Here is a 23,938-nt window from a genome sequence, read left to right as displayed (position 1 = left end):
TTTTTTTAATGCAGCCTTAACTAAAGACTGCAGAAATATGTACGTCAAAGCTGATTGCAGTATCAATATTGTCCTCTGTATACCTTGTTATATGCAAATTTTTTAATCTAAACATCTGTTGAATGTATAAAAAGAGCGTTTCCTTACCATGACTTCACCACATCTCGACAAATCCAGTCTGATCTGATCATCAGAACAAGGTAAGGGTTTGGTTTTTACCTTCTACTGCAGCCTCTGCTTCATATTAAATATTCTTGATCTGTGCCACACTGTGCTTATTCATTTACAATAATAGATGTAAACTAGAAGACATTCACCAACAACAGGGAATCAGATATTGTTAAGTTCCAGCTTCAGAGATGATTTCCCCAAAGGGACGTTTGAGAAGTCATGTGGTGAAGCTTCTCTCAGTCCTGTCTTTCTCTCATCTCTATCAGTTCAGATGACATTTCTCTTTCTGGCTGTTCAAATGGATCACTCTGCTCTCATGCTAAGCTAACATTTAGCTCTTTCTGTTTCCTGCAGATGGCACTCACTTATCAACTCATTGTGCTCCTTGGCTTGAGCAGTGGACTGTGGATGGGAGCAGATGTAAGTCTTGTTGGATTCTTCTGGAGCTCTGTGGGCTGTGCTGTGTGCTCCAACTACAAATATCTGATCACAGATAATATTGGTCACGTTAGGGGAATTTCCAGAAACTCTTCAATTAAATCCATACATTTTTGGAAAATGAACATGTTTAATGACGAGGGTTGAAGCCAAACTCCCTCAGTGGACTGTGTCATGGCTCCTTTTTTCTGTTTCTTTGTTAAATGTCCTCTCCAAAAATCCTGAAAGTAAACTTCTGTTTAGTTAAGCCACCAACATCATGTCTTCAGCTTTAATCTTGAGGGTTAAACTGATGAAAATGTTTTTCTTTTTTTCACAGGCTGACTGTAAATCAGGTAGGTACTGGTCTCTGTGTCATAATGAAGTCATTTCAAGTGTCTGCAGTAGAGATAGACCGATATGGATTTTTCAGAGCTGCTACAGATACTGATTTTTTTGTAGTCAAGGAGGCCGATAACTGATATTTGAAGCTGATATTAATTTGCAGTCAAAGTGAAAATATTGGTGTCAAAATTTTCAACAATACAAACTCCAACGCTTAGTTTCATTCAAATACCTTAAGCACAAGTTTATTAAACAGCTCAGCAGCATGTTTTATAAAGTGAAATGAAAACTTAAAAAAATAAAAAGCTGAAGTTTTCTACAGTAAATTAAGTTTTCCAAAATTTCAATATAAGTGCAATAACAGTAATAACTGCTCCGCTGATTGGCTGTTAACCAAGCCATGGCTCTGCTTGTAACCAATCAGATGGTACTGTGGGTGGGACGGTGCTGGGGACTGAGTAGTGACTGCAGACAGTGGAGCAGCAACAACGCAGTTTTCCATTTGTTTCTTATCCACCGTCGGATTAAAAAAAAGGCAGATGCCGACATGCCTCAAAATGCCAAATACTGGCCCCGATAATCGGCCTGGCCAATTATAGGTCTATCCCTATTCTGCAGCCAAGCATCAGATGGTCTCCAGCTGTCAAAGTGCTCTGAAGGCCTGAGCTGGTCTCAGTTCTGGTTCCAGTCTGTCCTTGAAATAGTGCTGTATAGGTTGTCTGAGCAGCAGCTGGAGATGAAGCCGTGTTCAGGTTGAGTCCAGCCGCAGCTTCCAGCAGCTCTATCAGCTGTGATGTAGTTTAAGAGAGAAAATAAAGTGGAGGGAGGAGTTTGAGGTTATATCCTCTAAAAACACACACAGGGCTCATAGAGCACACTCTCACAGTCAGAGACCAGAGGGTTTGATAACTCTCCATCCTTTCTCAGTCAGCAGATGGACTTTATGTATTATTTAGCTGTTTGTATTTAAAAATCTTTCTAACATGACATTTGTGTTGAAGATTGCTGCATGGTCTGCCCTGAAGATTGGATAGCATATAGCTCTCGCTGTTTCCAGTTTTTTAACGAACCAAAGGACTGGAGTGATGCTGAGGTACTCACACCACTGTGTTTACTGCATGTCTTTGTTACAAGAATCTTTGTGATGTTAATGTTTTCTCTAACCCTTTATTTGGTGATTATATTTCTGCTTCTAATTCTGCCTCTCACTTTGTTTGCTCACTTTAGAAAGAATGCATAGATAAAGGTGGAAATCTGGCTTCAGTTCGTAGTAATGAAGTTGCCTTCGTCAAAAATTTGGTGAAACAGTTAGCAGGTGGACCAACACGAACTTGGCTTGGAGGCTATGATGCAGTAAAGGTGAGTTATGTCTGGTTGTTTATATAAAGAGATACTGACTGCTTTACTCAGAGAAATACTTGGAGTCAATAAACCAGTGTAGACACTGCAAAGTAAACACAGACCTGAGAGGATCAGACTACAGACTGCAATAAACTGTTCTTTTCTGAAAAAATAAAAGGTTAAGTACTTTGGGTATTTATTAAAACGTGTTTCATTAGACTGATGTAACACAAGGTCCTTGGCATACGTATTTGTGTGAAGGTTTTGATCAGGAAAGTCTCCGTGTTGTCACGTCACTGGTGATGGTGGCAGTTGAGGACTTGTTAGGACTGTTAGAACTGACAGTTCTGGTAGGTGAAGAGGTGCACAGATATAATTTTTATCTTCATCATCATTTTTTCCCACTTCAGGAGGGGGCTTGGAAATGGAGCAATGGTGAAAAATTTGTCTTCACTTGGCCCCCTGGTGAACCAAACAACCACATGGGACCAGAAGGCTGCATGGAGCTGATGCACACACGTACAAATTTACTTTCACTGCTGTTTTGTAACTTTGGTGAAATCTTTTGGAAACACTGAGTGTAAAGCAAATTATTGAATTAGTTATTATAAAAGGAGAGGACTTGGTTGGGTTGGGGGGGTATTTTTTGATGGTACTATCTTCAATAAATACTGTCTCTCAGAGCGTGGTGTCTGATCACTTGCTGTCTTTTGTGTTTTCCTACAGCTCCGCAGCCCTTCAACGATGCTCCATGTAATGTCGAGAAAGCTTTCCTCTGTGTCCGAGACCGGATAACAACCAACTAAAAACCCTTCTTCAGTGATCCAGATGGAAATCTCTTCACTGCCGTTTTTGATAACATCAGTGTTTAAAGATATTTTTGACATTATGGATTATTTGAAATGTTTCAATAAATCAATTCCCAGCATTCACCATGACTCCCTTTTTTGAATTCTCTCCAACGCTTGTAATCAAAAGTCCATGTAAATTTCAGCATCAACACCAATGATTAAAATGTTTAAATGAGGTTAGGGTTTGACAAGCAGGGCAGATTTGATCATTTACAAATGACAAGAAAAAAAGAAACACCTGAAGAAAAAAAAAACACTATAACACTCTTCAGTAGGCTTTATCACAGGGGAGAAATCAACTTCTGTGAAAAGTACCAACAACACAATAAACAACAATAAATGTGGTTTCAGCAGCAGCAGAAACACAACCCGGACGGTGAGAAGAGTTTAGGGAGACTGTGGAGAAAGACTTCTGACTGGCCTCAAGGAAGCTCTGACAAACCAAGCTGTCCCCATCAGGGGTGGAGGACTACTCAACCAGACTGGGGACATCATCAGGTGGTGGAAACATCACTATGAAGAACCTCTTATTTCAGCTGACTCGTCCTCCTCTGAGGAGGACGAGTGAGTCCAAAGACTTGGAGGAAGGCCGAGTCATATCACTAACAGAGGCCAATGAAGTGGTCAAGGGGTGGATGAGATCCACCCAGAGGTGCAGAAAGCTCTGAACCAGTGATTCCCAAACCAGGGTTACACAAAGTAATGTAAGGGGTATGTGAAAAATAAAAACTTGATTTGAAAACAGCTTGATTACATATTTAAACTAGCTTACACATAGGGGAGAACGGGGCCATGTGAGACATTGGGTAAATTGAGACAACTCCTGTATCCTGGCAACAGATCATATTTGTGGTCATCTGGCCATCATGTTTTCAGACCCCTCCCATTTCCCCTTGGCCATGAAGGAGAAGATCTCATGGTGCAGTGTGAAGTATGTTATTTTTAAAGAAATATTTATTTTGCATGTAAAAGTAAATTTTCTTGCTGTCAACTTAATCAACTGTTGTGCCAAAGCAAATTAATTTAGTGCTACCAAACTTGGTTGACCAATCTGAACCGCATGCGCGGTTCAGATTGGTCAACTAGTCCATCCAATCCCCTGTCTCCCGCGCTTCACACCGTCATGCTCATGGTCTCACCTCGTCCTTCCCCACTACCCCTCTCACGTCAGCTAGCTGCTCAGCTACCGAAGCGTCATGGAGCCAGAGAAGACCGAAACCAGGAAGCTGTTACTTTTACCCTCCACACGGAAGGGAAGAAAACGAAAACGTTTCAAGGAAAAGGCTGAAGCAAGGAAGAATTATGAGCGATACAGGTGCTAACAGAGACTGAATATTGGAGAAATGTACGACTGGTGGAAAAAGCTGCAGAGAGATTTGGGACTGAAGACTGACGCCGAGACAGCTGAGTTTCTGTTGAACAGGTAATGACTTTGTTTACCACAGTGGGAGATGTCAGCTGAATAACTCTGGTTAGTCTGTGCCTATACTGGCTAATGACTGAACGCTGCTAGTCGGAACAGGTCGGCTCTGTCAATAGATTTAAGTTAGCCACACATCTTTAGCATTGTAAACTGAGCTGGTGAAGACACGCAGAGAAAGGTAAAGCCTTGCCCACAGTCGGCTCTGCTCTGATCAGCTGGCAGTGGCAACGTCAGACCTGCTTCGTCGGCTAATTCAGGGTTTTGATCGCGCCAGTCCAATTGAAAATGCTACCACTTTGTGTTACAAGGAGGGTGACTGTTGTATTCGTTACATTTTCTGTCGGCCAGCTTCTTGCTCTGTCGGAGGGGCCGTGTTATTAGGAGGCAAAGGGCGATACGAGCTGGGGGGCGGGATCTTGGAACACGGAGGGGAGGGGTGAGTGAGGCTGCGTTTTTCAAATGTGCCTCATCAGCCAAACTGGGTTTCAGATCGTAGACCATAGCTTCAAGCCCTGTTTCCACCAAGCAGTCCGGTATGGATCATTGCAGTGTGGTACTGGTTGGATCAGCAAAGCCTGATCCTGTTTGCGTTTCCACAGTCAACCGTGTCCTTCGACATGAAAGCCAGGTAGCCGTGTCAGCTACACAATAGCATAGGAGCAAAACTCAGAGTCCCTGGCTAATAAGTCAAACAGGGAGGAAAAATGCAACACAGTAAACACAGAGCACTGATGGAAGATCAGATTCTTTGTGATTGGCATGCAGCTCTTTGTTACAAAGTACAATCAAGGTTTGCTTAAGAGAAAGCTGTGTGCCAGGAAGAGAACTACAGCAATCGATCAATGGACTGCAGTGTTTCTAACTTCACTTTCTGGGGTTGGATCAGTGTGTCTGGCACACCAACAGAAGGGAACCAAAAAGAGGGACAGTAGGTGTCGGTAACTTGGGAGAACTGAACTGCTTGGTGGAAACAGGGCTTCAGAAACAAACAGATGGACTTCACAGATTAATCAGAGTCAGTTGATCTTCAGTCAGAAGAGTTTCTACAGAGTGCACAGAGACAACGAGGCACCAGAGTTGAGCCCAAACCCGGGATAAAGAGGTTCAGTGAATGTGGTGCTGAAGGTGTAGAGGTGGATCAGAGAGTCAGAGGAGACTCTGTAGAAGGACAGAGTGCCAGCAGAGTGGTCCACATACACTGCTACTCTTTGAGAGTCAGAGGAGGTGAGAGGAGGAGAAGGGATGATTGTCTCTTTTCTGTCGTGTCTTGCATAGTAACCTCTTTTGTCAGAGCAGAGCAGAGCCCAGGAGTGATCATTGAATCCAAATGCCTTAGCTTCATTTTTTTCTTTCCTCTCAATTCCTCTGTAACTCACTGATATTTGAACCTCTCTTGTCCACTCAACCTCCCAGTAACAGCGACCAGTCAGATCGCCTCTGCAGAGCAGCTGTTTCCAGTTGTCGAATCTGTCTGGATGATCAGGATAAGGCTGAGGCTCTCCCACAGTCTTCACCATCCTGTTGTTGCGCGACAGTCTGAGATCTCTGTGAACTGTGTTTGTGTCCACTTCCAGGTCACAGGCGTCTGATGGAGAGAATGAGACACAACAGCTGCCGGTGATCATCTGTTCATTCATAAACAACATGACTGACAGTTACCAGGAGACAATCAAACTAACATTAAAATTATCTGAATAACAGCTCTGATGATCAATAATCCAGTTATATTTAAATAATTTGTATTTGTTCATTATTTTGTGGACAGTCCTCTTTAATGTACTGTACAAAGTAAAAGAGGCAGCTTTAGCCTTTGTGGCTAATTTCCAGCTGCAGTCCCCGGCCAGATGTCAATAGGCAATGAAAAAAAAATTAAGGTACAATAAAATGCATTACATTTATAATCATTTTAATTGGCACCAAATCCACACTCTCTGAAATAGACACCTTCTCCCTCGCCATCGACAGCTCCTCGGTCCTCCCCTCCCCTCAGGTTAAGAGTCTGGGTGTCATCCCCGACAGCACACTCTCTTTCCATTCTCACATCAATAACATCACCCGGTCCACTTACTTCCACCTCCGAAATATTAACCGTCTTCGCCCTTCCCTCACGCCTCACAGCACCTCCATTCTTGTTCACAGCCTCGTCACCTCCAGCCTAGATTTCTGTAATTCACTCCTCTTCAGTCTCCACCAAAAGTCACTCCATAAACTTCAACTGGTCCAGAATTCAGCTGCCCGCATCATCACCAGAAGCCCCTCCCACCATCACATCACCCCCATCTTGCAGCAGCTCCACTGGCTCCCGGTCAAGAATAGGACTGAATTCAAACTCCTCCTGTTAACCTTTAAGGTCATCCTCAACCTTGCCCCTCCATATCTTTCTGACCTCCTCCACATCATCACTCCTGCCCACTCCCTCAGATCCTCCTCCTCCACCCAGCTCACTGTGCCCTCTGCTCGCCTCAGCACCATGGGGAGCAGGGCCTTCAGTTGCTCTGCTCCCCAGCTCTGGAACTCTCTCCCCCCGGACCTCAGAAATCTAACCTCCCTGCCTCTTTTTAAATCCAGACTCAAAACCCACCTGTTTCGATCCTCATTTTCCTTACCTTGAATATTCCCTCTCATCCACTTATCCATCACCTTCTGTTCTATTTTGCTGATTTTAGTTGTATTGTTTTTTGATGATTGGATTGATGTTATTGTTGTTTTATCCTGTACAGTGTCCTTGGGTGTTTTGAAAGGCGCTTTTAAATAAAATGTATTATTATTAAAATGTATTAATAACATCAAGTCCAAACTAAAAAAGAGAAGACACAACAAGTTACACACAAATTGAGCAGACACACACACTTATCAAATCAGTTCATTAACACATATAAAGTACCAGTTGCATTGCACATTGCCCAGCAAAAAAAATCAGAGACAGAGCCCCCGACACAATAAATATACAAGACAAGTACGCAAGTTCAGGCCTGGTTATGACAACCAGTTCCAGTAGCCAAGCTTTAAGCTGTTTGGTTAAAGAGGTCAGGGTTGGGAGTTCACGTATCGTGCTTGGAACTGAGTTCCAGGTGTGAGATGCGCGGACAGAAAAAGTGGCTTGACTATAGGCACTTTTTCTTAAAGGAACAACACAGTCACCTCTGGAACCGGATCTCGTTGACCTATTTTTTTTTTACAAATTCTTGTAGAGGAGGTGGTGCTAGGCCATGGAAAATGTTGTATATTAAGATAGCATCAGTGTGTTTAATAATTTTGTCCCAGCTCAAGCGCTCATGCTTTTTCAAAATCTGACAGTGATAGAAAGTTTTGGGTTTCTTATTTAGAACTTTCAGGGCTTGTTTATAAACAATTTTGATCTGCCTTAGTGTTGTCTTACTGGTCGCTGCCCAGCTTGTTACACAATAGAGTACATGTGACATGATCATGGTGTCAAGGTACAACTTTGTGGACTCAGGGGTTAGGTTGTTTCTAATAAATCTAAAGTTAGACAAGTTAAACTTAATTCTGTTCGTGGTCTTTTTTATCTGTTGTTTCAAAGTAAGTTGTGAGTTGAGCGCGATTCCCAGATATTTGACCTCTTGTACCACTTTAATTGTTTTACCTTGTACAAAGACGTTGGGATCATCGTCATTATTTGCCCTATTTGAGAAATACATGCAGACAGTCTGTTTTTTGTCTTTTGTATGGACATAAAGAACAGCATCATCAGCATAAATTTGACAAGTGACATTTGAAGGGCAACAGCTTAGCAGGTCATTTATCAATAAACTGAAAAGCAATGGACCCAGGACCGATCCCTGTGGTACCCCAAAGTTGTTGGCACGACATGTTGACTTAATGTTCTGTATTCTAACACACTGTGTTCTTAAAGAGATACAAGATTCAATCCAGTTCAGAGTGTGTGATGAGAAGTTGAAGTGAGACAGTTTGGTTAACAATATCTGATGATGTATAGTGTCAAAAGCTTTCCTGAGGTCAATAAAGACAGCACCAATAACACCACCTACATCCAACTTTGATTTTAAGTTTTCTAGAAAGAAACAGACAACCGTCTCATTCCAGTGATGTTTTCTAAAGCCAAATTGCATCTTATTTAAGGTATACGGACTGCTATTAAGATGTTTAATAATTTGCTCCAGGCACCATGTCAGTCAGGATGTTTGGAGCTGAAATTGATGGAGATCTGAATCAACAAACACATGAGCTGAATAAGTATCAGTAATAAAACTGAACCATCAGCCCTCTCAGACTAACCTCAGGGTTCACATTTTGTTTAAAGGTCAAAACTACAACTTTTTATCCCCAACCCCAATCTGCTTTTTTTCAAGTTGTTTTTTCCTGCTGTTTGCCAAGATAACTGCTACAAGAGCTGAGAGTTTTAAGATGCTTCATGTGTTTTCTCTTTGACAAAAACAGGGTTAGGTTTGAGTGAGGACTGTCCATCTGTGTTTTGGATAGAGGAGGGACTCACAGCAGCACTCACTGCTCATCGAGGAGAGTAAGATAAAAACATGCTTTAAAGTCATAGTCTCCATACTCCAGAAAAGTCGCCAGAAATTTCACAAGAGGGGTCTGAAAAGTCACTAAATATAGTGACAAAGCTGCTTAGTTGGCAACACTCAGTCGTGGTTTCTTATCGTGGTCATTAGACCTCACATAAAATCCAAAGTGCTCACAGACAACAGAATGACACAACACCACAGGGACACCCTCTAACCCCACTCGCCATTTACTGTACACAGCACACATGCCTCTCTCCACAACTGTCCTGCTGCGCTCCTCCACCTTGCTCTTCACATGTGTATGGTTGAAACCTCACGCTCTAAACTGAGTGGTAAAACTTTTTTTTTTTTTTTTAAAAAGAGGAAAAACATTAACCAAATAACAAAAGAATCCAACAGATTGGATTTTTCTCATAAACCATTTCATCTGTAGTAAACATCCAAAAAGCCTCCCTAATTATCAACAGCAGGTTGTAATCTCATCATTTTGCACCTATGATACAATCAGGTGTGCAGAGCTTTTAGAACTTGGGTTAACCTGAACCTAACCCTGAAATTATCTTTATTCTAAAACTGTTTAACCTTTTATCACCAGATGTGTCTGCGAAGACACATTTGGGCAATAGCATTTTGAATGACCGTTATTTATTACACAATTAAGAAAGTTTCAACGGTTTGTGATAGTTGAAAGTTGCTATTTCAGCCAATATGGGGTTTTAACAGTAACTTCACTCGAGTATTTAGGGAAGCCCGCACAGAGCAGAAAAGATTGATGACAGGAGCACACAAAGAGAACAGAGCTGAGTTCTCCTAAAAATGCCAAAAGAAGATCCTCCAGGGTTATAAAACCTCCACAAAGGTTTCTGCATGATTTTGAGACCAAAATAGCATCTAAAGGAGTGACTTCACATGAAAAAAGGTAACATACGATGGGATGGATGGGGCTCTATCTAGTTTTTACTTTGTGCAAACAAGTGTACATGAAGGTTGATGCTTGTATTGAGTAGTGAATAAGAATTAGTGCACCAAGTCTTATTTGTACAATATGTGTGAAATTCAGCAATAACCTTTTAGAAGGTAAAATTTGTTGCGGGTGTTTAATTAATGAGTTTTTTTCCTTCCCCTCGACTCTAAAATCCAATTCTGGTTTTGTGTCTTTCATATTAAACTGTTGTACTCTGATATAACATGCAGTAAATTGGAAAAAAAACTCTGGATACTGACAGTTCCAAGTATTCCCCAAAATTGGCCAAAGCCTTAATCCCAGGGAACTTTCTAACTTTTTATAACCAAAATAAGTAAAACGGTTCAGGCAGACACTCAGGCTGCACTCAGGCTCAGGTGTTAAAGGATTAAAATATAAATCATTTGAAAATGAGAAGTGACTAAATCCTGGTTTAAACCCATCTTTGTGCAGTGGAGTTCAAATATATCAGACACACTCACACTTCCTCAGTCCCCGTCTCAGTCTCTGCAGTCCACCATGGTCCAACCTGAAGGAAGAAACAAAGCTATTTGCACAGATCTTTTTCTCCACAGGTGTTTTAATGTTGGTAAACTGCTACATCTCAGTCTACAAGCTGTGTGTGTCTGTACCTCAGTGTCTCCAGTCTGCAGTCTGAGTTCTCCAGCTGAGCGGTCAGCAGCGTCTCTCCTGGTTCTCCTGGATGATTGTAGCTCAGGTCCAGATCTCTCAGACAGGAGGAGAGAAGAGCTGAGGCCAGAGCAACACAGCCTTCCTCTGCAACCAGACAGCCTGACAGACTGCACACACACACACACACACACACACACACACACACACACACACACACACACACACACACACACACACACACACACACACATTCAAACACAGTGTAATTGAAATAATACATCAGATACGTCTGCAGTGTGACTCCATTGTGCTGCGTCTTGACTGTGTTTGTCAGCTCACACCGGCTGCGTGTTCAGCCCAACAAGCTGCATGACTGACAGACAGCTGGAGTCACGGACCGAGGAGTTCCCACCAAGGTTATAATAGGTAACTAAAACGAAATTAAAAATGAAAACTAAAATTTAAAATACATTGCAGTTAACTCAAACTAATAAAAACTAGGAAGAAAACAAAAATGATAAGTAAACTAAAACTGTATCTTGTGCTCACAAAACTAACTGAAACTAACTAAAATTATTTAAAAAAAATGTCCTTAGTTATAGTTTTTGGCAATATTAATAGCCTTAAGAATTTAAATCTATCCAACACTTTTTCCCAACCAATTTTATGACAGTTTTCGGCAGTTGTCAGTGCCTTACAGAACCATCATAGCAACGTACTGGGACGAGCTTGTTTATGGCACTGATTGGCTGTGCGCTGTGCTGCAACAAAACATAGTGGAGCAATAAATCAGAGCATCTGTAATAGTTTAATTTCATGTGAGTCTGACTTAATTGTTACAGAGTCCAAGTTTCTAATTATTTAAGTTTATATTATATTGTTTTATATAATTTATGTTTATATCATTTATATTAAGTTTGTATTATTTTCTTGTGTTTAATGCAGCAACCAACATTTCAGTATCAGCATTGACTGAGCAGTGCGCACTATGTTGAACTGGAAAATAAACAGTATTAAAAAATATTTACTCTGACCTTTTTGAATCCTGCACCTGGTTAATAAGATATGAAAAACTAAAACTAAACTAAAACTAAGCCTTGTTGCAAAAATCAAAACTAAATAAAAACTAGATTGCCCGCTCTAAAACTAATTAAAACTAAACTGTAATGGGAAAAAAACTGTCAAAACTAACTAAAACTAAACTATAATGACAAACCCAAAACTATTATAACCTTGGTTCCCACACTCTCTTCATTCATGTTGGGCTGTAAAACCTCAAACCTGTTGACTCCTGGTCTGGCTCCGCTCATTATGTCTGTTTATCATCATAGCCATGCTAAATACAAACTGATTTTCACACGGTCTGTTTTATGAACATCACTTGGTGTTTTTAGGTAGTTTCTGGTCACTACTCCCTGTCCCACTCGATCTTCCCTAAACTGAATTTATGCGTCACAGCTCCACGTCCAGCAAAAATAGGATGACTGAGTATTACCTGCAACACGAAGGAGCAGCCACGCAGACGGACTGTAACAGAATGGATCTAGTGTGAGTTGCCACACTGAATGAAAGCTGTTTGATCCATTTGACGTAACTGAACACAGACGCACTGCAGACGCATCTGGTGTATTTTAGCTGTAACAGGTTAAAATGAGTTAAACAGTTTTAACTCTGGTTTTTCTGACAACTCAAAGTTTCCAATAAGCTGCACACCAACCTGAGAGTTTCCAGCCTGCAGTGCTGAGTCCTTAGTCCAGCTGACAGCAGCTCCACTCCTGAATCCTGCAGATCATTGTTGCTCAGGTCCAGCTCTCTCAGAGTACAGGACTGTGAGCTGAGGACTGAGGACAGAGCTTCACAGCTTCTCTCTGAGAGGTTACACTGACCCAGTCTGAAAGAGAATCATAAAACATTAAAGTGATTAACTGAGTGATAAAACAGTGTCATATCAGAGAGTTTTACTTTCACACAGCGCTGTACCAACCTGAGAGTTTCCAGTCTACAGTGTGGACTCTTTAGGCCCTCACACAGGAGCTTCATCCCTGAATCCTGCAGGTTGTTGTTGCTCAGGTCCAGCTCTCTCAGACTGGAGGACTGTGAGCTGAGGACTGAGGACAGAGCTTCACAGCTTCTCTCTGAGAGGTTACACTGACTCAACCTAAAGAACGGTCAGAAGAACATAAAAGAAAGTCGTTATGAAGAATGGTGTTTTCCTCTTAATGAAGAAAATAAAGTTTTATTCTGTTTATACTTTAGTTTTCACGTACAGAGCTTTACTGGATACTTTGATCACAGGCAGCAGCCTCAGCAGAGCATCGTCTGAAGCAGAGTATTTCTTCAGGTCAAACACGTCCAGATCCTTTTCTGACGACAGTAAGATGAAGACCAGAGCTGACCACTGAGCAGGAGACAGTTTCTCTGGGGCAAGACCCCCGTACGTCAGGGACCACTGGATGTCCTCCACCAAAGAGCAATCGTTCAGCTCGTTCAGACAGTAGAACAGGTTGATGTTTTTCTCTGCTGAGGGATTCTCATTCATTCTGGTCTTGATGTACTGGACCGTCTCTGTTGTATCTTGTGAACCACTTCTTGATTGTGTCAGCAGACCCTGAATGTGATCCTGATTGGTCTCCAGTGAAAGACCAAGGAGGAAGCGGAGGAACAAGTCCAGGTGTCCGTTTGGACTCTGTAAGGCCTTGTCCACAGCACTCTGATGGAGATGTGTCACTGCTGGTTTGGTTTTTCTTTCTCTGGACGTCAGGGATGTTGTTTGTTCTTCTTCCATCAGGTTGAGTCCAGACTTGGTGAAGGTCAGATGGACGTGAAGAGCAGCCAGAAACTCCTGAACGCTCAGATGGATGAAGCAGAACACCTTGTCCTGGTACAGTCCTCTCTCCTCTCTAAAGATCTGTGTGAACACTCCTGAGTACCAAGAGGCTGCTGTGACATCAATGCCACACTCTGTCAGGTCTGATTCATAGAAGACCAGGTTTCCTTTCTGCAGCTGCTCAAAAGCCAGTTTTCCCAGAGACTCAATCATCTTCCTGCTCTCTGGACTCCAGACAGGATCAGTCTCAGCTCCTCCATCATACTTGATGCTCTTCACTTTGGACTGAACCACCAGGAAGTAGATGTACATCTGAGTCAGGGTCCTGGGCAGCTGTCCCCCCTCTCTGGTCTTCAGCACATCCTCCAGAACTGTAGCAGTGATCCAGCAGAAGACCGGGATGTGGCACATGATGTGGAGGCTTCTGGAGGTCTTGATGTGGGAGATGATGGTGCTGGCCTGCTCCTCATCTCTGAATTTCTTCCTGAAGTACTCCTCCTTCTGAGGGTCACTGAACCCTCTGATCTCTGTCACCAAGTCAACACACTCAGGAGGGATCTGATTGGCTGCTGCAGGTCGTGTGGTTATCCAGAGGCAAGCGGAGGGGAGAAGTCTTCCCCTGATGAGGTTTGTCAGCAGCACATCCACTGAGGTGGACTCTGTACCATCAGTCAGGACCTGATTGTAGTTGAAGTCCAGAGGAAGTCGACACTCATCCAGACCGTCAAAGATGAACAGGACCTGGAACTCTTCAAACCTGCAGAGTCCTGCTTCTTTGGTTTGAGGGAAGAAGTGATGAACCAGTTCCACCAAGCTGAACTTTCTCTCCTTCAGCACATTCAGCTCCCTGAAAGTGAAGGGAAATGTGAACTGGATGTCCTGGTTGGTTTTGTCTTCAGCCCAGTCCAGAGTGAACTTCTGTGTTAAGATGGTTTTCCCGATGCCAGCCACTCCCCTTGTCAGCACTGTTCTGATTAGTTCCTGTCTTCCAGGTGGGCCTTTAAAGATGTCTTCTTGTCTGATGCTAGTTTCTGCTCTGTGTGGTGTCCTGGATGCTGCTTCAATCTGTCTGACCTCATGTTCCTCGTTGACCTCTCCAGTCCCTCCCTCTGTGATGTAGAGCTCTGTGTAGATCTGGTTCAGAGGGGCTGGGTTTCCTGCTTTAGAGATCCCCTCAAACACACACTGGAACCTCTTCTTCAGGTTAGACTTGAGTTTACGTTCACACACTGCATCATAGGTTCCTGAAAATTAAGGCAACATATGAAAACTATGAGTGCATCCTGTAGAAAATCTTCTTTGTATCAATTAATTGATCAACCAGTGCATGTTTTACGAACGTGATAATTTTCCTGTATGTCTATATCCCTTATTCACAGTGTATCCTGTAAGTATTCACAACGCTTCATTTTTCCCACATTTTCTTATCTTTCAGCTTTATTCTAAAATGGAATACGCCCATTATTGCTGTGAATGCAGCAATGCATTCACAGCATATGTTCTTCTGTGACAAAAAAATTTCTTCTTCTTCTTCTTCTTCTTCATTCTTCCGCCCGCTTTTTTGGACCGCTAAAACTCCAGCAAACTTCAACCGATTTTCACCGTTCAAACTTCAAAACGTGTGTTTCAGTGGGGACAAGGCAGCTATGACTCTTCAGAAATTTTTCACGAATACTTTCCGAGATATTCAACGATTTACGAAATTTCGGTCCCATAGAGATGAATGCGAAATTTTCAAAATTTCCTCTCTTCAGGACATTTTTTCAGCCTGCTTCAAACCCTCCTCATTCAGTCATACATTCAGCTACAAACTCCATTCAAACTTCAAAATATTCAGCTATCTTTTGGCTTCATTCAGTGGGTTTCAAATGTTTCCTAGCATTCATAGTTTCTTCACAATGACCCTTCAAAGGTCATGATGCATTTCAGCTCTTCGAGCCGTTTAACATTGGTGTGTATTGGACGGAATGTTTCGGCTTAGAGTGGGAGAGGGGGAAACGAAACCTGGAAAATTTCTGGGTAAACTGCTCTTTTGGTCACAATTTTTGCTCCACATAAGCATATTATATGTCAAAATGGAGGAGGGCTTGTCCTGCTTCTGACAAAGTGGTTTTTAAAGCAAAAGGATGGAGCACTTTTTCACAAAATGGCCAACTGTCATGAGAAGTTAAAAAAAATCCCCATATACCTCCATGTTAATTCCTGAGGGGTTTTCTCAGAGATCAGTAAAATTTCCCTCATCTATCTATCGCTCTCGTGGGTTCGTTTCTTGACCGTCATGCATGAAACTTAGATTGACAGCTTCCTCTGGGTCTCAGGATTCCTACGGTGTGTTCATTTTTATTCTAGCCCACACGGTTTTGGCAAGGTGACAGGAGATTCGGACTCTTGCTTTGCCACAAAATCTTCAGAAGATTACAGTAACAAGGGCAAAGTTGTGCACCTGCACCTGCTGCCTTTAACGAGCTGGTCACCGTGGAAACCTTTGATCTCATGCAGCTGTTTATAGTAACTCATCAAAACATCCAGGAACAAAGACAAGCATGTGTCTGTTAATTTATCAGTGATCACCAATGCAAAATCTGGCTTCAGATAAGCCTCAGCAGACAGGTTTACATGACTGAACACACACACACACACACACACACACACACACACACACACACACACACACACACACACACACACACACACACACACACACACACAGGGCAGAAAGTATCACACTTTAACAGCATTTGACTTCCATTTCCCTGAGTCAGCTCCTTATTTTCCTAGATTTTTTTCTTTAAATTTAAATTCCTTCCTTTAATTCCTGAATTGGTTCAGCCATTCAAACTTTTAAATCCAATTTTAGATTACACTGATTCATGCTTCATGATCATTCTTTTTGTCAGAATTGCAAGCACCTTTACACCCTGATTTCAAAGGGATTGTGTTGGAATCAACAGACTCCACCAGCTCTCTGATGGCAGTTGGTAAACAATGATCACCATGGCAACATCTGGCTTCAGATGGGCCTTAGCCTACAGGCTTACATGTTTAAAAACTAACACATAGGACACACAGGATTACATTTTAACAGGGTTTAAGATAGCCGACTTACATTTACCCTCAGTCAGGTCATTATTTCCATCAATGTTCTTTAAAATTTGATTCATTCCTTTAATTTTTGAATGGACACAACCATTTCAACTTTAAATTCCTTCATCCATTCCATTTATTCGTCCATTCCTTTCCTTTCATCCAAGAGTTCATGGCATGCTAATTCAGCATTCTGCATTAGCAGTTGAGCGCAAGCTTTTACAGGAGTTTTTAAAACAATTTTCAGACATATCCTCAGTCATTCATGATCAGCATTCTACATCAGCAGTTGAGCACAAGCTTTTAAAGACTTTATTCAACCATTTTAAGACAAATCTTCAGTCATTCATGTTCAGCGTTCTGCATTAGCATTTCAGTGCAAGCCTTGCATGACTTCATTCAACCATTTTCAGACATATCTTCAGCCATCCATGTTCAGCATTCTGCATTAGCAGTTTAGCGCAAGCTGCTTCAGCATTCTGCATTCACAGCGCACTTTCTTCAGAAATTGCTTTTCTAGTTATTTCACTGAAATTCTTCACACAACAGCCCGTACTGGCAATGTTAAAAAATAAAATCAGAAATTTTTGCAAGTTTATCAAAAATATAAAACTAAGATATCACATGTACAGTATTCACAGTCTTTGCTATGAAGCTCATATTTGAGCTCAGGTGCATCATGTTTCCACTGATCATTATCATTACAATGTTCCTACAGCCCAAGGTTTTAATAGTTTTGGATTTTCCATTACAGTTCAGTTTAAATTAGTTTTAGAGCGGGCATTCTAGTTTTTATTTAGTTTTGATTTTTTGCAACAAAGCTTAGTTTTAGTCTAGTTTTAGTCTAGTTTTAGTTTAGTTTTAGTTTTTTCATACCTTATTAACCAGGTGCAGGATTCAAAAAGGTCAGAGTAAATATTTTGTCATACCGTTTATTTTCAAGTTCAACATAGTGCTCACTGCTCAGCCAATGCTGATACTGAACTCTCGACTGCTGCCTTAAACACAAGAAAATAATATAAACGTAATGTAAAAAATATAAGCATAAATTATATAAAATAATGTTGACATTAATTACATTAAAATGATATTAACACAAATTATTAAAAAAACAATATAATATGAGCTTCAATAAATAAAAACTTGGACTGTAACAATAAAGTCAGACTTAAATACAATAAAAACTTGGACTCTGTAACAATTAAACTATGACAGATGCTCTGATTCATTGCTCCTCTACGTTTCGCCGCAGCACAGAGCACGGCCAGTCAGTGCAGTAAACAAGCTGGTCCCTGTACGCCGCTATGATGGTGCTGTGCGGTACTGACAACTGCCTAAAACTGTCTAAAATTGGTTGGGAAATTGTGTCGGATTAATTTAATTCCTCAAGGCTATTAATATTGTCAAAAACTATAACTAAGGGAATTTAGTCCGTCATTTTAGTTAGTTTCAGTTAGTTTTGTGAACACAAGATACAGTTTTAGTTTACTTATCGTTTTTGTTTTCTTTTCTAGTTTTTATTAGTTTGAGTTAACTGCAATGTATTTTAAATTTTAGTTTTCGTTTTTAGCTTTGTTTTAGTCAACTATTACAACCTTGCTACAGCCTCATTTGAGTCCACCTGTGGTAAATTCAGTTTATTGGACGTGACGGAAAGTGGTAAAATGTATCCTTTACACTCTAAAGGATCTCTAAATCCTACCCTGGAGGGCCGAGAGGCTGCAGGTTTTCATTCCAACCAAAAACTTCACCAGCTGATTTCACTGATTAGTCCCTGCTCTCTGCTTGAAGGTGAGGTAATCAGTGATATCAGCTGGTGGAGTTTTTGGTTGGAACTAAAACCTGCAGCCTCTCGGCCCTCCAGGGTAGGAGTTGGAGAACCCTGCTTTAGACCCAGTGGCAGCTGGCCAATAGAGGGCACCAGGGCACCGCCTCACCATCATTACCGTCAACATTACCTTGAAGAATGAGACATTAAAAAAGACAAAGAAATAATAGAATATAATGTCCTGAACTTTATATATATAGAGACAGACAACCTCTCACGCACTCACTCACACCTACATACAATTTAGAGTGACCAATTATCCTGGTGAGCATGTTTTTGGACTATGAGAGGCTGGAGTACCCACACATGCACGAGGGGAACATGCAGACTCCACACAGAAAGGCCCACCTGCTGACCTTCTTGCTGTGAGGGTGCAGGTCTAGATCCAGATCAGTCAAATGTCAGATGCCAATTTTTGGTGCAGAGATCGACTGATTATCAGTACTCTGGGAGGTACCAGGAACTCCAAACTAGAGTCAGTAGCAACAGCAGAATAAGCTGTTTGGCACTGGCAGAGAAGATTTGGCAAATTTTCATTGGTGCAACTCAAATATACATGTCCCTTACTAATGTGGCTCCATGTAAAAGAGAAACAAACAGGCTTCACAACAATGAAAGGCTTATTACCGAGAAGCTCTGTTACAACAAAGAAATTATCTAAACACAGATTTATTCACTTTTTGTGATAACTTTACAAAAGATATTGTCTTTGAAAAGATCTTTTTGGCTTTGTTGTGCCACCGACATAAAGATCAAAGGAATTTGAAAAAGACTAAAGGGTTTATTGACATCAGATCAAAGGATGGATCTAACATCCAGCCAGTGGGGCTGAGCACTCTGTTATATTCACTTACTGCTCTGCAGACAGTCAGCCAGCTCCTCCTGCTTCATTCTCTTCAGGAAGTGCAGGGTGATCTTCAGAAAAGCATCTCTGCTCCTCCTCTGCTCTTCATCCTCACCATCCACAACCACCCCGTCCTCACCCTGACCCTCTAAGCATGCTGGGTAGTCTGATCTCAGGGCCCTCTCAACTCTCTTCAGCTCGTCCTTCACAAAGTTGAAAATGTTTTCCTCCAGCAGCTGGAACAGAATGAAACACTGAACATTAAGTTTAGTTTAAACTGGCAGACCACAACATCTCAGTCATCTGTGCTCTTAAAGATCAAACAGAACGATGAGACAGCATTAACCCTGAGGTTTGTCTCCTTCATCATATAAATGTTTGGTACATGCCTTTAATACAGAGTCCAGGTTGGTCAGATGCTGCTGGTCGGACTGATCCCTGAGATCCTCTGAGCTCTGTTCATCTCTGTGGAGGAAACGTGAAGTTTTAGGAGTTAATGAAGGAAGGTGGTTTAAAGGTTCATGACACCAACATTAACACGGCCAGAATCCTGAGAGATCATGTTTGAGCTGAGTGGACCCAGAGGAGAACAGACTGAGGAGCTCAAAGAGGGTCGATCTACAGAAGATGTTTGAGCTCAGTCTGAGCCAGAGACAGTCGGTCTATACAATATCTATCCCATTATTTTGCTTTAGTCTCAATATGATGCTTTTATACGTACAATCAAACCAGAATGTCAACACTTGATATACACAGATATATATTTTCATGATTGCTATTGATTATTTATTAATTCTATGAACATACTGGACCTAAAGTTACAGAAAAACCAGTAAAGCAAAATCAACATTTCTCTACTGTGGAAAACACAAACATGTGCAAGAAATTATCTTTATGACTTAAAATGTGAATATAAATTGTAAATATGTAAAAACCAATGACCAAATTTTCCAAACAGTTGAATACAACTACAATATTTGAATCAAAACAGAAAACTGCCTGGCATTTTTGTACAATTTCTAGCAAAACCTTCAAATGTCACAAGAAGATTCTACAGAATACTTATCATGAATTGCCTCACTGATCTTAGAAACATATCACAACTACACCGTGCACCAATAATGTAATCCAAACATGTCAAAGGTTGAAAATCAATCAAAACTCACTTTTCTCTCTGTAACTCCCTAACCTTTCCCTCTATCCCAGCAACCATGTAATTCTGTGATTGGCTAAGGTGATGCATTTTCTCCCAACAGGAAAGCAGTGTCATGTTTCTCATTTGTTGTTTTTTTTCAATCACTCTTCACAGAATCACAACAGGTTTTTCGACATTCTTCACAGAACACATTTTTCTGCTGCTCATCTGACAAATTGAATCCCAACCATCTCTACATTATCCAAGCCATCGGTTATCTTTCATTGATCAACTCTCTTCTTTAGTAACAGACCCTGTTTGCTGCAATGAGTATGAGCCTGAGTGAGGGGAGGGTTTTTTGTCACAGAACTGGGGAGGTGGAGCAGAGAGGGAGTAGAAGGAGAGGAGAAGTAGGAGGGAACTTGCGTCCATGTCAAGAAATGTATTGCTACATGAGATGCAAAATGAACTTAATCAATACAAACGATAGTGTCCCATGCTATATCCCAGATAGAAATCTATTGATATAATGCAAATATCAACATATCCCCCAGCCCTAATGTAGCCTACATAATAATAAGGCAGCTATACCAGCTGTGTATTTGATATGCTAAAAACATGACTTAGCTAAATCGCAGACATCTTTAAGCTTATTTCAATTATCAACAAAGAATGTGCAGTGCATCCCTGTGTGTATCGATTAAGGTGGTTAGGATTGAGAGTGAGTCAGAGGCAGGTGCAGTGGAGACAGCTCTGTTCCTGAGGTCAGGGCTGAAAGGTGACAGGTAGCAACGGAAAATGTCACATGGCTTATTGGGAAGTTTATCACACTAAAAAGAGGAGTTACAAAATTCAGCTTCAGATTTCACCTTTCATCAGCAGGAAGTCCACCTTCAAACTCAACAGGATGACCCATAGACTGGACAGCCATCATGGACACACAGCTGGGTCCAGGAGACTCTGGTCTCTGATCCCCCTCCATCCTGAATCCTGATAGAGAAAAAGATCATCATCAGTGACTGTAGTTCTTCAGTGTTTCAGCAGCAGATGTGACGGTGAGTGACGATGGTGGAGGGAGGTGATGAGCTGTGACCTGGACAAGAGTCATGGACAGGTAGAGACCCTAATCTCACCTCAGAGAGACTTCAGAGGGAGAGGCTCCCTCCTCTTTGCTCTCTCTGTCTTATAGCAGAGCGCCCCCTTCTGGTAGAGGGTCCACTGTCTCTACAGCACCAGCAACACTGACAGAGTTTAGCTGAAGTCAGATCCAGTCAGAGACTTTGTAGCTCCAGCTGGAAAGGAAGCACAGAAAGAGAAGACGCTGATGATCCACCTTCATCATCACAGTGAGTTTTTCAGTTTTAGTCTTTGAGATTTTTTTGGCCACTTCTGAAAAGATGCAAAGAACAAAAAAGTCTGAGGACAGTGGATCAGGATTTTTGTTTCAAGACTTCACCGTAAAAATGTCAGTCTCTATCAAAAGTTTCATCAAAAATTCACCCACACAGCAGCTGATCTAATGTGGCTCACATGTTTGTAATAAAGTACAACAGTCATTAGCAATCATTTTTGTTTGCACCTGCTAACAGTGGGTAAGACAGAGAAAAAACAAAGAATAAGTGAGGTAGTTATGCAATGTTGTGTTTGAGTTTGATGAGGCCATTATTACTCATAGTGTTCCTCTTAACTGAACAAATTTAATTTGTAGAAATGTGTGACATGTGGCTGTCTCATCTGTGCAATCTGAAAAACATTAAGTCGACTAGAATTACTTGACATCTAAAGGTTTTCTGTCTTTAAATCATTTGTGTAGCTCATCAGAGTTTGGTATCAGAAAAGTGATATAAGAACAGGTCAATGTTGTCATGTTGGTTTTTACAGAGTTTCATGTTTATGTTTTGTAGAGATTAAATGTGATGTGAACATCAGTTTGATGCTAGGACTCTTTGATGAGCAGAAGTTAAATTTATGTCACCAGAGAGAAAGAAATGAATGGTTAAGTCCTCAGGCGTTGTTGCCATTCTCACCATGTTCCCTGCAACTTCCTTCAAGCTGTGAGTCAGGAAAACATCTTCTCTGCATCAGCTGCTCTGGAAATGACCCTTAAAGCAGAAACACTGCACGGTTTCCTTTAGCTGTCCCAGTTTACCTGAATCCACCCTTTGTGTAAATTTAGACAGAGTAAGGCTGAAAAATTGTTTTACATATCTCAACTTACAGACTGTTTTTCACCGTTGGTTTCCTCTCTGGTGTTTCTTGTTTCAGCTCTGTGTGTGTGTCTCTCCCTCTGTCTCTTCCTGTGTGTCATGTGACATTACTATAAACTCTGGGTTATGTCTTCAAGACACATCTGTAAATAGTCCCACTATCAGAGAGAGCGCATTAATGCTCAGAAAGTCAGTACAGGACCTTTCACACACTTCACCAGTCGACAGCCCTCACAGATTTAGTGTGAACACGCCTCAAAGTCAGTGAGCGTGTGTGTGAGTGAGGACAGATTTTTAACTTCTGACTCTGTCCGTTTGGAGCAGAGAAACTTTGTCACACATCAGTTCTCAGAGCAGCCGAGAGCCCAGAGATGAACTATAAACTCACAGCTGTGTTTACACTGTGATGAATTCAACCAAGAGTCTCTAAAACAGTTAAAAGTGTCACTTACCAAAACTTCAACACAGAGAGCAGCACTGGACCAGACGCTGAAAATGAACTGCAACACATCAGGGGGAACCGAAAGTAAAAAAACTCAGAGAGGAAGTAGAGAAAAGCATGAGACAACAAGAAAAAAAACTGTTCCAAATTTTACAATATATATATATATATATATATATATATATATATATATATATATATATATATATATATATATATATATATATATATATATATATATATATATATATATATATATATATATATATACATATATTTATTTATTTATTTATTTATTTATTTGTGTGTGTGTGTGTGTGTGTGTGTGTGTGTGTGTGTGTGTGTGTGTTTTTGTTTTTTAAGTTTTAAAAGCAAATAAAGCCCCGAGAGCACCTACAGACTATAGAAGGACTATGTATCAGTAACGGTTTGGTGGGACTTACATTAAATTTTGTTTTATATAAGTATCAAAAAGATTTTTTTGTTGTTCTTTTCAGTGGTTCTTATGTTTAGCTGTTAAATATTTTATTATAAAAGGTGTATAATATTATGATAGGTGATATTTAATATGGTTGTATAATGGGTGTTTGTGTTCAGTCGTTCACAGCAGGTGTGCAGTTTGTTTTACTAAAAAAGTGATCGAGGGGTTTTTGTCCTGCTTTTTGAGTGCTGCTGTTCCTGTCGAGCTCATGCACACCAATGTGTGTCTGGAGGTGCTTCGTTGTAGCTAGAAGGTATTGTTACTTGTTTTTGCAGGCAAAGCGCAGCAGTGACTTGGCTACAAATGAATAAATGCCTAAGCGAGAACTTATAGCCTTAACATTTCAAGTCCTCCTTGAGCAGTTATTAAGGGTCACAAACAACTACTTTCAAGAGCTGTGATTGCTTGAGTAGGGTTGGAAACGATGAATGCTGAGCATC

The 23,938-nt window shown here is 41.1% G+C and overlaps 1 protein-coding gene across 2 annotated transcripts; it reads right to left on the bottom strand.

Moving 5' to 3' along the window:
- Positions 1 to 5,300: 5,300 nt before the first annotated feature.
- Positions 5,301 to 23,078, bottom strand: LOC141790861 (NLR family CARD domain-containing protein 3-like). Of its 2 annotated transcripts, none has more exons than XM_074670978.1 (11): positions 23,028 to 23,078; positions 21,502 to 21,660; positions 21,238 to 21,358; positions 19,623 to 19,698; positions 19,244 to 19,469; positions 12,918 to 14,721; positions 12,635 to 12,808; positions 12,368 to 12,541; positions 10,650 to 10,817; positions 10,500 to 10,546; positions 5,301 to 6,133 (listed from the first exon to the last, which is right to left on the bottom strand). In XM_074670978.1, exons 3-11 carry the CDS (start codon positions 21,348 to 21,350, stop codon positions 5,592 to 5,594), a joined length of 3,324 nt encoding a protein of 1,107 aa, XP_074527079.1. In that variant the 5' UTR covers positions 21,351 to 21,358; positions 21,502 to 21,660; positions 23,028 to 23,078; the 3' UTR covers positions 5,301 to 5,591. The 2 variants fall into 2 exon arrangements, with proteins under 2 accessions (XP_074527079.1, XP_074527080.1); XM_074670979.1 differs by having other exon boundaries at positions 6,003 to 6,133; positions 10,650 to 10,743.
- Positions 23,079 to 23,938: the final 860 nt, after the last annotated feature.

Source organism: Halichoeres trimaculatus, unplaced genomic scaffold, assembly GCF_033239565.1.
Source record: "Halichoeres trimaculatus isolate MK-OKI-2021-1 unplaced genomic scaffold, fHalTri1.1 fHalTri1_scaffold_5, whole genome shotgun sequence".
Classification (NCBI taxonomy): domain Eukaryota; kingdom Metazoa; phylum Chordata; class Actinopteri; order Labriformes; family Labridae; genus Halichoeres; species Halichoeres trimaculatus.
This window is presented reverse-complemented; position numbering and strand designations above follow the sequence as displayed.

Bases quoted from the DNA above. Each gene is read 5' to 3' on its own strand.
- LOC141790861 (XM_074670978.1), bottom strand. From the start codon at position 21,350: ATGGAGGGGGATCAGAGACCAGAGTCTCCTGGACCCAGCTGTGTGTCC. The intron at 19,470-19,622 runs GCATGTACCAAA...ATTCTGTTCCAG, and splicing joins ACCTGGACTCTGTATTAAAG to CTGCTGGAGGAAAACATTTT. The intron at 10,547-10,649 runs GTACAGACACAC...TTCTTCCTTCAG, and splicing joins TGCAGACTGGAGACACTGAG to GTTGGACCATGGTGGACTGC.